At 37.1% G+C, this 14,574-nt stretch overlaps 1 protein-coding gene across 1 annotated transcript in view; it reads right to left on the reverse strand.

Moving 5' to 3' along the window:
• Positions 1–695: 695 nt before the first annotated feature.
• Positions 696–14,574, reverse strand: part of RUNDC3B (RUN domain containing 3B) — a 57,143-nt gene continuing 43,264 nt past the window's right edge. Inside the window, exons 9-11 of the mRNA XM_068405146.1 lie at positions 3,924–4,070; positions 3,436–3,551; positions 696–957 (exon numbers count right to left, since the gene is read on the reverse strand). Coding sequence (XP_068261247.1) covers positions 812–957; positions 3,436–3,551; positions 3,924–4,070 — 409 coding nt within the window. The 3' untranslated portion in view covers positions 696–811. The remainder of the gene's footprint in view (positions 958–3,435; positions 3,552–3,923; positions 4,071–14,574) is intronic.

The following is a 14,574-nucleotide window of genomic DNA, read 5'->3' on the forward strand; positions in this document are numbered from 1 at the left end:
TCCTTAGTCCTCATCTTTTCAGCAAGGCCAATAAACCAAGAAGTTTCTCGTATAATGTTTGATTATCTGTAACTCGGGTCACTCAAAAGCATTCAGTGAGTTTCCTCAACATTTACAAATTGCTAAGTATGCTTGGTTTAGATGATAACTTACATTTGTTATTCACATGCAACTTGAAGAATTAGTAAGAGTGTTTCAGTGTGATTCTTCAGTGCGATTCAGACATCTCCTAAGTGCCATGATACTAACAGGAACACAAAATCTAACATTGAGTCAACTTGACAAGACCTGTTGATAGTTTAAATATGCTATTTGAGGTCCTACGCAACATACACAGATGAAAAGCTGGATTTCTAGATAAAATATTTATTTGCCTACAAAGACTGGCGTTAAGGATTCCCTGTCTGTCCTGCAAGAGTTGATAGATACTTAAAGCACTGCAGAGAAGCACCGTGGCTAGAGTAGGGCCAGGCCATTGCAAGGAGAAACAAAGGTCATGGCAGTTAAGTAGGGGACTGATTTTCAACTGTTTCGTTTTAAAAATCAGTCATAAGCATCACATTATATGTCCTGTACCTGACCAAGAGCTTTAAATAATTCAAGACTAAAATAGAAAATCTGAAGAGTCCTCTGGGGGAAAAAAAAGTTTGAATGAAAACAGACACAATTTGTGAATTAAACAGGTAACCATGAAAAGAAAAAATAAAGCAGCTTATTTTTTAACTTAGAACCAGCAGTCTTCATTGCAAGTCATTTTATGGAACATAAACCAAATGCATACAACACAAAGCTCTTCCTTCTTGTGTGTATTTCAAGATGGTGTGAGGCCTGGACTTGTCATCTCTGTTGTGGGACTGGCAAGATATTCACTTGATTTCAGACTCGTGAGAGATTTGTAGCTTGCTACTGAAGTAAGAGAGCCACAGAGACCAAGCAACGATGGAGTGTCTTCCTTTCCTGTCAAGAAAAACAAGAATTAAGCTAATCATTTTTACAGCACAAGATGACCTGACCACAAAAAAATGAGGGAATAGAAAAACTGTTTCATCTACACTATTATGAATTACATATTACTGCTTCAGCACACACACACTTTATAAGCACAATTAGGAAGACACGTAATTTATGCCATACCTTCCCTGTCCAGGTGGTAAAGAGATCCCTACCCATGCATTACAGGCTGGGCTGTAGTCAGTCTCCTATAGAGGGAGATTCAGAGGCTCCACTGACTACACAAAGAACAGAAGTTACTAATTCAAGCACTGGTTTTAGTTGAGTACATTGTATATAAATGGAAGTAACATTACTAATACGACATCAGTACCAGAGATCTAATTTTGAATCCCTCAGAAAGGAGTAGAATTAACTGGAATCAGGATATATTTCTTTAAAAATAAATACATTTTGTTTTTTAATCTTTGATAATTTGAAGTGTGTTAGGCTCCAACCACTGGAAAAAGCTCTACAATGCAAGAGGGGCAGTGCAAGTATCTGCCCTGTCATTCAAATACACTTGACAGTTAACATGAAACATACCTATAGGTATAAGACTGCATTGGACAATTTTTCTATTTATTTTATGTCTTCCCTTCTCGAAATATCCGTTCAAGTTACTTTGTGCCAACTCCGCTAATAAATGACATTACAGAGAATTTGATCTACCAGCATCTCCCTATTTCATCCTCCTGGCTCACCTGCAGAATAGAAAAGATCACCTTAAACTAGAGATTAAAATCAACTTAAAAAGGTCACAGGCACAAGATTTTATTGATAAGCCAGTCTACTAGAATTTTTCAAATCATATCTATAAAGTAGTATTTCTTAAAATTGTGTCTCCTGTTCCTGACAGAAGTTTTGTTCTCATGAGAAGGATGTAAGAAAAAACCAACTGCGCCCTGCCCAACAATTCATTATAAAAAAAAAATAGTGAGATGTAGTTCTCTTGCACCATTTATGGTTCTTATTAGCAGTTTCCAGTAGATTTTTAGGTCTCACCTACTGAGCTTTTTTCAAGTGACTGAATAGCTTTCCCCAAAGAATGAACTAGATTAGCTCTTTTAAAAAGTCTTCACTTCTAGAAAAATCTTTATTCCCATAAAAACTACCCTTTAAGGACTCCATTCCATTTGAGGACATAAAATACACAAAGAGCAGTGTAATACTGTTTGGGTACAGCCCTTGATTCCAACAAGTGTGAAGCTAAAAATCTCACTACATGAGTGGACTTAATAGTAATGCATACTTAATGTGAAAGTTTACTACTTCTAATCTTTCAATTAAAACTGCCAAACTGAGAGTTAGACCAGAGGTATTTTAACAGCAGGATCGCATGCCATGTCTTACAAAATTGTATTAAAGCTTAGGTACTGATGAACCTCACTAATTTAGAAGAGAGATGTTATGCTACCTTTAAAGACAGAGTCTTAAAATCAAAACCTAAACTATTATTATCAGTGGTTTTTCCACACTTTAGTTTACAGAAGATAAAACAAAGCATAACTTCAAATGATTAATATTGCAAAAAAACTGTTGAAAGTAGATCTGCACAAGAACTCTCTTCATAATAGTCATGCTGATTCTATTTCACTTTCTCTAAGCTAACTTGAAATAATTTACATTTTAAGACTGCAGCTTTTAAAAAAGTTCTAAATTTTACATCCCTGATATTTTAAAACCAGGAAATTTTACATTTATGAAGCTCTGTATTTATTGCCAAGTGTATTTAAAGTTAACATTTGATGAGATACAAAAAAGTTTTTTTTATAGCATTTATGTTCTGTACCCAAAATACTACTATTTCAGAAGTCTTCCAGTATGGTTCTGCTTTTCACAATTGCCCACAAGATGGAGCAGCTCAACTATGATAAGCCTATAGATTTTGAAAGGAGGCGGGGGTGTGTATATTACATTTATATACTAGCATGGTTCATACCATGTTCCTCTCTCTATTTTAACACAAATGCTGTCAGGCTGCATCTCCACAGATAAATGTTGAACGCAAGATGTAAGAATGACAGTGGTAGTTGCAAATCCAGTGCCTTTAATTTTTCTTTTAAGAACAAAAAAGGAAACCTAAAGAACTCAAAAAGATTTTAATTAGTTACAGCAGAAACATGACAGAAGATCATCCCTTGTAGCTGAGATGTCTCTGGTTCTGTGATGGAGAAGGAAGATATGCAACATATTTGAAGTCTAGCTTTAAATACAGCATGAATTCTTATAATTATTGGGGTGGAGGTATGGGAGGTATGCATCTTTATAAACCCAAACTTATTTGAAGTATAGTCCTTAGGGAAACTGAAACAATTTGCATAACAATGAAAAAAAATGCTGTTCAATGCATATTTTGTTCACACTGAAAATTCATCTCACAGAGACCAAAGAGCAGAGCTATAAAGAACAAAATAAAATGAAGCCACTAGACTGGCTCTGTACCTTCATTTAACAAGTTTATTCCATCCTGCTTCCCATCCTGTGAGTGACCTGGATCCAGAGAGGACTGAGAAAGACTAACTTCTGCTGAAAGTTGGTCCAGACTTTGAAAACTTTTCCTGCAAAGCAAGTAATGTTTAATAGTAACACATTTAAAGATCTAACTAGGTATCTTCAATTCTCCTTAAAAGTTTTTTAAAAAAAAATAGGCAGTTAATCTTTCTTCTCTTAAACACTCCTTTTTGTTTGTGTCCTAAACCACTGTTTTTTCCTAAAGCAATGATTTCCTTCCCCACCACCCCCTCCCCCCAATTAATCCAAAGGAAGGAAATTATGGTAAGCAAGAGAAACTGATTTTTTCTGCCAGCTGATCCCTGTACATTGTAACAGGTAATTCCAATAGGATCCATTCCAGAGTATGCTAAGGGAAATGTATAATTTTGAGTTTCCCTGTTCCTCTAAAGGTGAATCAAAATAAATATTCCACTTACTCATCCCATTGTTGATTGTGCTTTCTATAGAGTAGAGTGTCCAAGGCAACAGCATTGACATCCAGAGCTCCTGGGGAAGGCCACTGATTGGTGAGGTGAGTAGTTAATTCTTGTCTTGACCTCAAGTCATTATTCTTTAGCACAGTCCTGTGAAAACAAAAAGCAGTAAACCTCAGTCTATTAAATGCAATTCCTTAAGGCAGAGAAGGAAAAACAGGACAAATAGTCCTGACCAAGCTGATGTTCTACTTCGAGTGACCAACAGATTGCAGTTTTCATAAAGCATCTTAAACTGTTCGTTTTTCCTAGGGGAAGCAATTTAGAAACCTATTGAGATGTATTTAGGAACAGAAAAAAAGTTGAAATTAGAATCTTTCTGCAAAAGCAATAATAAAGCAACTGCATTCTAAAGATTCCTTCTGGCATCATGACGGTAATTAACAGTCGAACTATTTTGCAAACCAACTATGGGAATGTGATGTCCTTTTTCCCCTCTCCAATTTTTTTTTTCCGTTTGAACACATCCCCCCAATACTTTTGCAGAATGAACTGAAAACCAGATATGTTAATTCCATTATATGCTTCCAGGTAAAATATAACACATAGTTATTCTGTTTTCTACCACCTTACAGTTTCTAGTATTTTATGTTTTCAAATTACAGAAAATGTGTTAACTGAGTACCTTATATGTTCAAATTAGTTTTGCCTCATATTCCCATGAAGCAGACCAGTTTTCTAAAATTCTGGAAACAAGGGAGCTAATATGCCAATATTGGAAATTGTTTGCCAAAAGTCATACAGAAATAAGGAAAGAAAGTACATGGTTCTTCAGGCTCCAAGACAAGATAAGCCTTTTTCCAATAGTACGAGGCAACATCCAACCTACCTTTATACTGCTGTAGAATAACTCTAGAAAAAAAAAAAGTAGTATTGCTTGTTAACCCATAAATCCTCCAATCCATGAAATACTAGGCAATAGTAAAATGCTGCTTTACAACAAGTTTGACTATCTGTGGCCTGAAGCAAATAGCTAACGTTACGTATCTCAATACCGAATGTACTCAGGAGTTCAAAGCCAAATGCCATGTTGTTATCTGAAATGCCAAACTGGATAGGAAATTAAATAACTATTCATGGTACACATACATTTATGATAATTCATAAATAACATTGTCAACACTTCTGTTTTTACAATGTAGTTTTTATTCTGGTGGTATCTGAACTGTTTGGACAAGAAGCTCAGTAAGGGCACATCACACCTTCCAAAGAGCCAAAATTTCCCACAAAACAAGGTAAGACAATAAATAGCAAGTTCAGTAAGGAACTTTTAGTAGCTGAGTTTGAGAGAGAAGATGCACAGCAATTTTGCAAGACAAGGTGGTGAAGCACCACAATGAACAAAACTATTTTCAAGAAACTTTTCTCAAGACGATGAATTCCCCCAGCATTCATGCAAGTAAATAATAAACTTTTCTACCCTGGGATCTCCCCCCTCACCCTTCTCTCTAAGGGGTTTATAGGAATATCACCCAAATCACTCAATAATTTCAAATATCTTGTATGGTATTCACTTCCCCATGTAATTCCCCTAATCCCATGGGGTACATTGAGCATTAAACAGGTCTGTTAAAGGCTTGTTGATCTGAGGAAAATGAAACAGTGACCTAGCAAGTTCTTATGAGGTTAGTCAGTTACACTACATCACCTCCTTATTCAGAAGGACTTCTTGTACCCTTTCACATCACAGAAGTTTTGCAACAGGACACGGTTTATATAAGCAACTACACACACAGTAACTAAATGCAAATTCACACGCATATAACATGTACATGTAAATTCCCATTTGGACAACTCCTGTATGTTATCACTACACAACTCCGCAGCAGTGTTATTGTTAAATAAACATGTTGAGCAAAGACGACAAAACCACACATCTACAGACAAGTTGCTAATAGTGGAATTTTGGCATTTTACATAGGTTTCTATATCAAGGCTTTTTTCACAAATCTTTATGCTATAGTTACCTGAAATTTCACCCTTTCTCTGTGGACAAAGAACATAGCCTAGCCAAACTGCTCCAGGGATTTTAGCATAACAACATTTAAAGACAGTTCCAGTAGATCACTACTTAAACCTCTCCACCAGGCTCAGGAAGAAAACCAGCCATCAAGCAGGATACAGAAGTAACTGTTCTCCTCTTAAAACTTCGAATATACAAAATCAGTCTAAACACAGTATTCATTATAGAAAACAGGAAGTTAGACAAAATATTCACAGCAGTTTGCTGGTAGTTACCACCTATTTTTTCAGCCTTGTAGATTATTTAGCTGTCTGCTCTCTTGCAGCCGTTTTTAAAGTATCATGAGATTCTACTGCAGCAAAGACTTATTAAAGGCACTGCTTGCAAACAGCAATTCTCTCAACATAAACAAAGGCAGTATCAATGTATGCAGACTTACTTTAAGAGTCGAAGTATTAAACTGCACAGAATCATAGAATCATTTAGGTTGGAAAAGACCCTGAAGATCATCGAGCCCAACTGTTAACCTAACACTGCCGAGTCCACCACTAAACCATGTCCCTAAGCACATCTACACAGCATACATCATCCTCAAACTCTTTATCACCATGAGGCAAAAAAGATCCTAATGATCCTGCTACAAACATTCAAAAACGGGAAAAGGAAAAGAAATGGAGACAAAAGTATTTACTATAGAAAGGAGTTAAAAAGGAAGGAAATATGATGAAGTGTTAAGGAAAAAAGCATACAAATTTCAAAACACCCAATGTGAAAAAATGCTGCACGAGACTGAGTGCTGTCCTGCTCTTGGTCAGCTCCCTGCTCTTGGGAGCTCTTTCTAGAAGTTAAGAGCTCTCAAAAGACAACAATTGATTTTTCTCCAAGGCAGACTAAATTTCTACAGTAGCACTCTCGTTCCTCAGAACACAAAAATTGTAACTAGTGCTGGCCAGCTCTAGGCTGCAATACCGCAGGGTTTGAAGTAGGACTTTTCTGAATGATCACAATGAGTGCAATGAAGATTATGAGCTTTCCTCTATATGTTTACTGTCAGGCTGTTTAACCAAAAGAATATTACTACTAAAACTTATTTATCTGCTAGTATAGCAAAATAAGTTTGGCATATAAAAGCTTTCAGAGGAAAAATTAGAATAAAGTCTTCATAGAACAAAAATAAGAATGAAGAACTGGTAGAGAGGGACAAATGGCAAATAGGGATATTTCTGAAATTTGCAAGTTTCAAAAAGTATTCAAGAATAAAATGTAAAATTAGTATTTTCTGTTATTTACACGCACATAAAAAACAGAGCTACTGAACTCTTTGGGCCTTGACTGGGAAATGTTTCAAAAGTGTTACCAAAAGTTCACATAAAAATAATGTAATGGAATACATAAGCTTCTATATAAAATGCTGGTCTGTAGTAAAACACGCTGAACTGGAACAGCCTGTGTACAAACAGATTTTTATTCTATTGCTTCTGTTCCTGAGAACAAACCACTGGTGAGAAACACCAACTGAAAACCAGAATGACCTGAACGCCTCTAGACCAAGACTCAAAGCCTAGATTTTATGAAGGATATTACCTCATAACTTATAAGCATAACTTATATGGAACAAAATCCATAATATATCATAAGAATAACAGTGAAGATCACAAGTACGCAGTTCTATTTTTAAATAAAATTCAAAAAAATATTTTGCTATTGGTTTCGTAGCTGTGATGATTTAGGGATGATGCAAGATAAGGTTTGTAAACATTTAATATAGGAGTAAAAGCAAGGACATTCCAAAAACAGAAGAGGAAAAGTAAGAGAGACAAAAGGGTTTACTATAGAGAGAAGTTAAAAAGAAGGAAATATGATCAAGTTTGAGTGAAAACAAGCAAACGAGCATGTACAACAAGCTGTTGACTCCTTTTGTTCAGACTGGAAATAGAAAACTTGAAAGCCAAAAAGAAGATTAAAAATAATGGCTTCTAAATGTAATAAACTCAGGAAGGTAGTTGGTAAATGGAGAATACAGTAGAACTTAGTAAGAAATTGTATAATTTTTTGAATGAAGGAAAGGCAGTGCATGAGATATGGCTGAATAGGGTATCCTGGACTAACACGGTGAGGCTGCGGAATGCAGAAAGTGTTGTGTGGAGTAGGGAGAATATGTAAGAATTTACTATGAGAGCAGAGGTGTTAAACTGATTTTATGGTACATCACCTAATCTAGGCATGAAAAAATTCTTCATTGTCTGAAAGCCCATGAACTTTTTCCCACCATCCAATAACTGGTGTCTTCTCTGCTTACAATCATTTCCATCTCTCTATAATCATGTTGGCAAAAAGTAGCAGAAGTTCTCTTATGTGATCTGCAGAAAGAAAACAATTATTTTTCTCCTGCCCTCAACATTTGTGCCCTGAGCAGTCCTCATCCCAACAAATATTTTCATAAGATAACTTCATATCACATGTAAAGTTCTGAAAAACATTACAAAAATCAAAAAATACTGAAGGGATGGCAGGCAGAGAGAGAATATTTCTAATTCCTTTGGAAGTAATTGCTGAATTGCTATTTTCATACCAGCAAAATGCTTGTTAGGATTTATTACACAAGAGAGTCATTGGTGATGCTGGAGACAGAACACATTTTCAAAAAAATTGCTTTTAAAATGATCCTTTGTATTACTTCACAGCATAGATTTTTTCATAATGCACATATATGAGAGAAGTATAATATACACAGTCTCACTATATTAGCCCAGGATACCCTGTTTAAGTTATGACAATTAAATTGTGGTGGGTTTTTTTTTAATGTCTAAAAAAAAGAAAAACTCCATACAAATTCAAAATACTACTGCAACTAATATCTTGTTAGGAAAACAAGCAGCAAAAGAGATGAGAACATCATCTCAATCCTAGAACACATCATTAAAAACTATCAAATATTTGGCTTACATTTATATTTTTTGTTCTCTATGTCAGGAACTGCTATTTAAATAAAGCTCCTCTTAGAAAACAAAGTATTCAGTTAAAAACATCCTGCTAATGAATTCCTGCCTGTTACAAAAGAATACTGATGATTCATTAACTAATCAACACTGTCATACTCCCAAGTTAGGAATAAGTGTCTGCTTGAAGTGCAGATACATATGTTCCCTCCAGGCCTGTAATTTTACTTTTATTCAAGAATAACAGCAACAGCCAGAGCATTAACATCAGGTTTATACAGCTATTCCCAGAAACATCTCTGCATGCTTTTGACTTCAGTCCTTTCATTGTGTATTTAAGAAGCAGTGAGACTAGTGAAGTGTTCCGATAAGCATCCTTCTCCACTGGTGTGCACTGGCCCTGTCTTTGTCAGGTACCGTCCAGACTATTTACTTGCCGATTTCCTCAACTTTTATTACTTTGAGATGTTTATTTCATTTTTTTTTGAGATTATTCATTAAGCACAAGCAGAATATCATTACATACGGTACACATATCATACTAAAATGCAGTTGACAAATTACTGCTCATTTCCATCCCTGCTCCACAGTATGCTGCCCTTTCAGTTGTTCTGGTACAAACACGTAGGAGCCACTCTGAAAATGGATCATCGAAATAGTCAAGTTTTAAATTTTTTTTTAAAAGAAGTTTGTTTTTGGGGCTTTTTTTTGTTAAATTTAATTCATAAGGTAACCCCACAAACAGTTCTGTTTGCACTAGCATCACTTCTGGCAGCTCAGCTACCTCTCAAAAGGATAAGAAATTGCTCCTTTGAATTAACACATCTAAGACTTCTGCACCTTGAAAGCGTGACCTGACTTGATTTGCTCATTCATAGTGGGGGATGGAGACAAAAGACAACCTGTATGTGGAGTTCCTGCCTGCAAAACAGAAAAAAGGTGATTATCTTTGGTCACTAACTATATTGTAACTATATTACCTCTGGGAATTTAAAAATAAATAAGTAAAAATTAATCTCTATTATAGTCCAAGCTAATATAGAAAAGCCTTATCTTGATAACAACATAAAACTTCTGGTCTCATTTCAGCTAGATTGTATTTCCAGTTTCCCCTGGATCAAATTCAGATTCATGCCATCGAAGCCTACTCTGAAAGACCCATTTACACAGATTTTTTTTCCTTAATATCAAATTATACCTATGAAAAGCCAGTAGTTTCTTACCTGCAAGTTTAATTTCTCCAAATCCAGAAAATGCCAGTCCAGTTGGCAATTTGCCCTCCTACCAGCAGATGAAGACAGGAAATAAACCAAACAGACTAATTCCCTAAGAAAGGGAATTATATCAGATGAGTGCTCCAGTTCAAGAACTACCTGAGTAGTGAAAAGTAAAAGTGAAAATAAAAGCTTAAAAAAAATTAAAAAAACATTTGAATAAGAAAGAACAAGCTTTAAAAACCTTTATTTAGGACAGGAAATATGGAATGCAAACTCAAATTAATAGCATACATGAATATAACTAAAATCTGTAAGAACAACTTTAAAATAAAAGGGAACTCCTAAATTGTCAGTACTGTAGCAAGACAGTGAGCTGTCTGGACTGGTATGTCATTGGACTTTGAGAAATTAGATCAGCAGGTATGAAAATGAGTTACTTACCAGTAGATTTTGATGCTGCAATCTATCACCTCTCTCAGGTTTGTGCCCTTTGCACAGATACAGTATTCCCCAAATTAGATGCCAAAGCAGTTAGATCCCAGCAGACTTTCTAATGGCAGCTGCTGCAGTGAAAAAAAGCAGGTATGTCCTACTGTACCACATTTTCTCAGTCTTTCTGACTGGCCAACAGATCTTCATGTGTCACAGCAATGGTACTAGTTGTGCCACAGAACAGATCCCGTTGAAGCTTCTTCAGCAATCTTTTTAGTCCTCCTTCATTATCTCCTAGAGAGCTTAAAATATATCCTCCCATAATAAAATTACTGTCATCAATTTTCTACAGCCTTTGATCGCCTTGACCTTTGGAGTAACTTTGATAACCTTACATTGGCAGAAATACCAGCAGCTTGACCCTTGAGTTTTAGTCTAATTACATTGGAGATTTCTAGGGGGGTGAGGGGCAGGGGAGGCGGGGGGAGGAAAAATCAAGATCTTCCTTCAGAACAAATCAGGAAAACTTCACCAAAAACAGTGGTCTTCTCAGTAATTTTTTGCCATTTTAATATGCTTCCCTTGGATTCAGTAAAAACAGCAATATGAAATGCAAAATGGTTGGGTAAACTTTTGGCTGACAGAACAATCACTTTTTTGAACTTCCACTCACATATTAAGCCAGTAAGAGTTTCAGCAGAGATATCCAACATGATAACTGTAAGACAGATCTTCTATATATGCTAGTTTTGGCAAATACTTGTCTATAAACCTCCTTCAGAATGCCATGTTTCTAATTAAAAAAAGTGAATATGGGAATATTGACTTACTTTGAAGGATAGAAGACCCTGTTGTTTTGGTTTTGTTTTTTTTTTTTTAAAAAAGGTAAAAGAAAAACAAAAAAAAGAAAAAAGCAGCAAGCCATGAGTAATGTAAGTTCTTCCTGGTAGCTGAATTGGAATTAATACAACTACCAAACTATGCAAACAGTAAGACAGAGCTTCAAAGTCCAAGGCAACTGCAGAATGAAAAAATGCAGGACAAAAATTTGATCCAAGGGGGAAGGGGGGAAATCCCAAACAAAAAAACACATATACAGAGAAAAAAAAGGTAGAAATGGAGAACTGGAAAGGGAAAATAGGTGGCAAATGAAAATCTTTGCCAAGTGTAATTCAAGTTATAATTTGGATAACAAAATACTGAAAACCTTATTATGTTAAGTGTATTGTATGTTAAGTTAAGTATTATGCATAAGAATATCTCAATGACAAACAGAAAAAAGCACCAATCTAAATCTCAACCACTTGCTATCCAAATAGAAAGGCAGCTAATAAAAGCTTCCTGCTCAAGAAAACAGGTAACACACTACACTGTATTTTCTTGGTTATAATTTCAGACATTTCAGTTTTTTCTATCTTAAGCCTTTCCAGAAATCATTTAAACTGTGTTTTATTTTAACAAAATGTTGAAAAAAACCCAAGACACAAAGTTGTAACCTTAAAAGTGGATTTCAAAGAAAGAAAAACAAGTTGTAACCTAAATTTACAACTACCCATAATTAAAAAAAAAACACATATATGTGACTGTGTGTGTGTGTACGCACTCTGACCTGTAACTCACCTTTCTTTTGGTCAAACTATTTGTATTTTAGACAAATTTTTAATTTTGTTTTGCAAGTATAAAATAGATTTTTCTATTCCTTTTTACTGGATGAAACTTAATTCTCAATCTGATTTATTTAAATCAATAAATATATCCAAATAAAACTGAAATTTAGGATCATTTAAATATCATTTTTTTTTGTCTAAAGAATCTTAAAGAGATTGCTACAGTATATCAATGATAAAGTAAGATCTCTGCAAATACAGAACTAGCCTCTCCCACCATTCTAACCTGGCAATATTCTTCCATCCTCACAAAAATTGGTTATATTTTTACTATGTCATTTAAAGTCTATTTAGTTTGGTACTGAACTTCATGTAACTTGCATTAAATATATTAGAAGAATATAAGAAGAACTTTTGTTCAACTTTTCTCATTTATGTATGACCACTATCAAATACTAGCTTTTCCCATCAGGATCTTCCAGAATATAGAAGCAAATCTACAGTAAGTGAATATGAGGATTAAGAAATGAAGCAAGAAAAACTGGGACTCTCAGAAGCAAATCACGGAATCACAGAATCACTCAGGTTGGAAGAGACCTCTGGGATCATCAAGTCCAACCATTGCCCTGACACCACCATGTCAACTAGACCATGGCACTGAGTGCCATGTGCAGGCTTTTCTTAAACACATCCAGAGATGGTGACTCCACCACCTCCTTGGGCAGCCCATTCGAATGTCTAATGACCCTTTCTGAAAAGAAATTCTTCCTAATGTCCAACCTGAACCTCCCCTGGTGAAGCTTGAGGCTGTGTCCTCTTGTCCTATCGCTAGTTGCCTGGGAGAAGAGGCCGAGTCCCACTTCACTACAACCTCCCTTCAGGTAGTTGAAGACTGCAATAATGTCACCTCTGAGCCTCCTCTTCTCCAGGCTAAACAACCCCAGCTCCCTCAGCCGTTCCTCATAGATCAGACCCTCCAGACCCTTCACCAGCTTGGTTGCCCTCCTTTGGACTCGCTCCAACACCTCAACATCTTTCTTGAAGTGCGGGGCCCAGAACTGGACACAATATTCAAGGTGCGGCCTCACCAGTGCCGAGTACAGAGGGACGATCACTTCCCTAGACCGGCTGGCTACACTATTCCTAATAGAGGCCAGGATGCCATTGGCCTTCTTGGCCACCTGGGCACACTGCTGGCTCATGTTTAGCTGGCTGTCGATCAGCACCCCCAGGTCTCTTTCCGCCGGGCTGCTTTCTAACCACTCTTCCCCCAGCCTGCAGCGCTGCATGGGGTTGTTGTGGCCGAAGTGTAAGACCCGGCACTTGTTCTTGTTGAACCTCATGCCGTTGGTCTCAGCCCATCTATCTAACCTGTCCAGATCCCTCTGTAGGGCCGTCCTACCCTCCAGCAGATCGACACTCCCACCCAGCTTGGTGTCATCTGCAAATTTACTGAGGGTGCGCTCAATCCCTACATCTAGATCATCTATAAAGATATTGAACAGCACCGGCCCCAGAACTGAGCCCTGGGGAACACCGCTAGTGAGCGGCCGCATGCTGGACTTTGCCCCATTCACCACCACTCTCTGGGCTCGGCCATCCAGCCAGTTTTTAACCCATCGAAGAGTCTACCCATCCAAGCCCCGGGCAGCCAGTTTGTCTAGGAGGATGCTGTGGGAGACAGTGTCGAATGCCTTACTGAAGTCTAGATAGACTACATCCACAGCCCTGCCCTCATCTACTAAGTGGGTCACTTTGTCATAGAAGGAGACCAGGTTGGTCGAGCAGGACCTGCCTTTCATGAATCCATGTTGGCTGGCCCCGATGCCCCGATTGTCCGGCATGTGCCGTGTAATGGCACTCAGGATGATCTGTTCCATCGCCTTGCCTGGCACCGAGGTCAGGCTGACAGGCCTATAGTTCCCTGGATCATCCTTCCGACCCTTCTTGTAGATGGGCGTTACATTTGCTGATTTCCAGTCAGCTGGAACTTCTCCAGTTAACCAGGACTGCCGGTAGATAATCGAGAGTGGTTTGGCAAGTTCATCTGCCAGTTCCTTCATTACTCTGGGGTGAATCCCATCCGGGCCCATAGCCTTGTGGGTGTCCAATTGGCACAGCAAATGGTAATGTAAGTTTTTTTTATCTAAATGGGTAAAGTACAAAGAGATTGAATTCAGTCTCTATTACTGTACTCCAGGAGTTAACGATTATGCACCATGATTGACTTACCCTATTTTTTAGCTGATGTTCTCTATTCCCTCCATTTGCAGTGAGTATCAAGTTACTCAAACCCTTTTATGAAATCAAAGCCTCAGGTTCACTTGTTCTAGACATGAGATAATTCTCTTTGTGGAATTAGAAGAGGAAAACATTGGTGTTTGTTCTATAGGTCCTTTAGCATTACTATGTCAAAGCAAATATTCTTTTTCTGTC

This window comes from Nyctibius grandis, chromosome 7 (genome assembly GCF_013368605.1).
Source record: "Nyctibius grandis isolate bNycGra1 chromosome 7, bNycGra1.pri, whole genome shotgun sequence".
Lineage (NCBI taxonomy): Eukaryota > Metazoa > Chordata > Aves > Nyctibiiformes > Nyctibiidae > Nyctibius > Nyctibius grandis.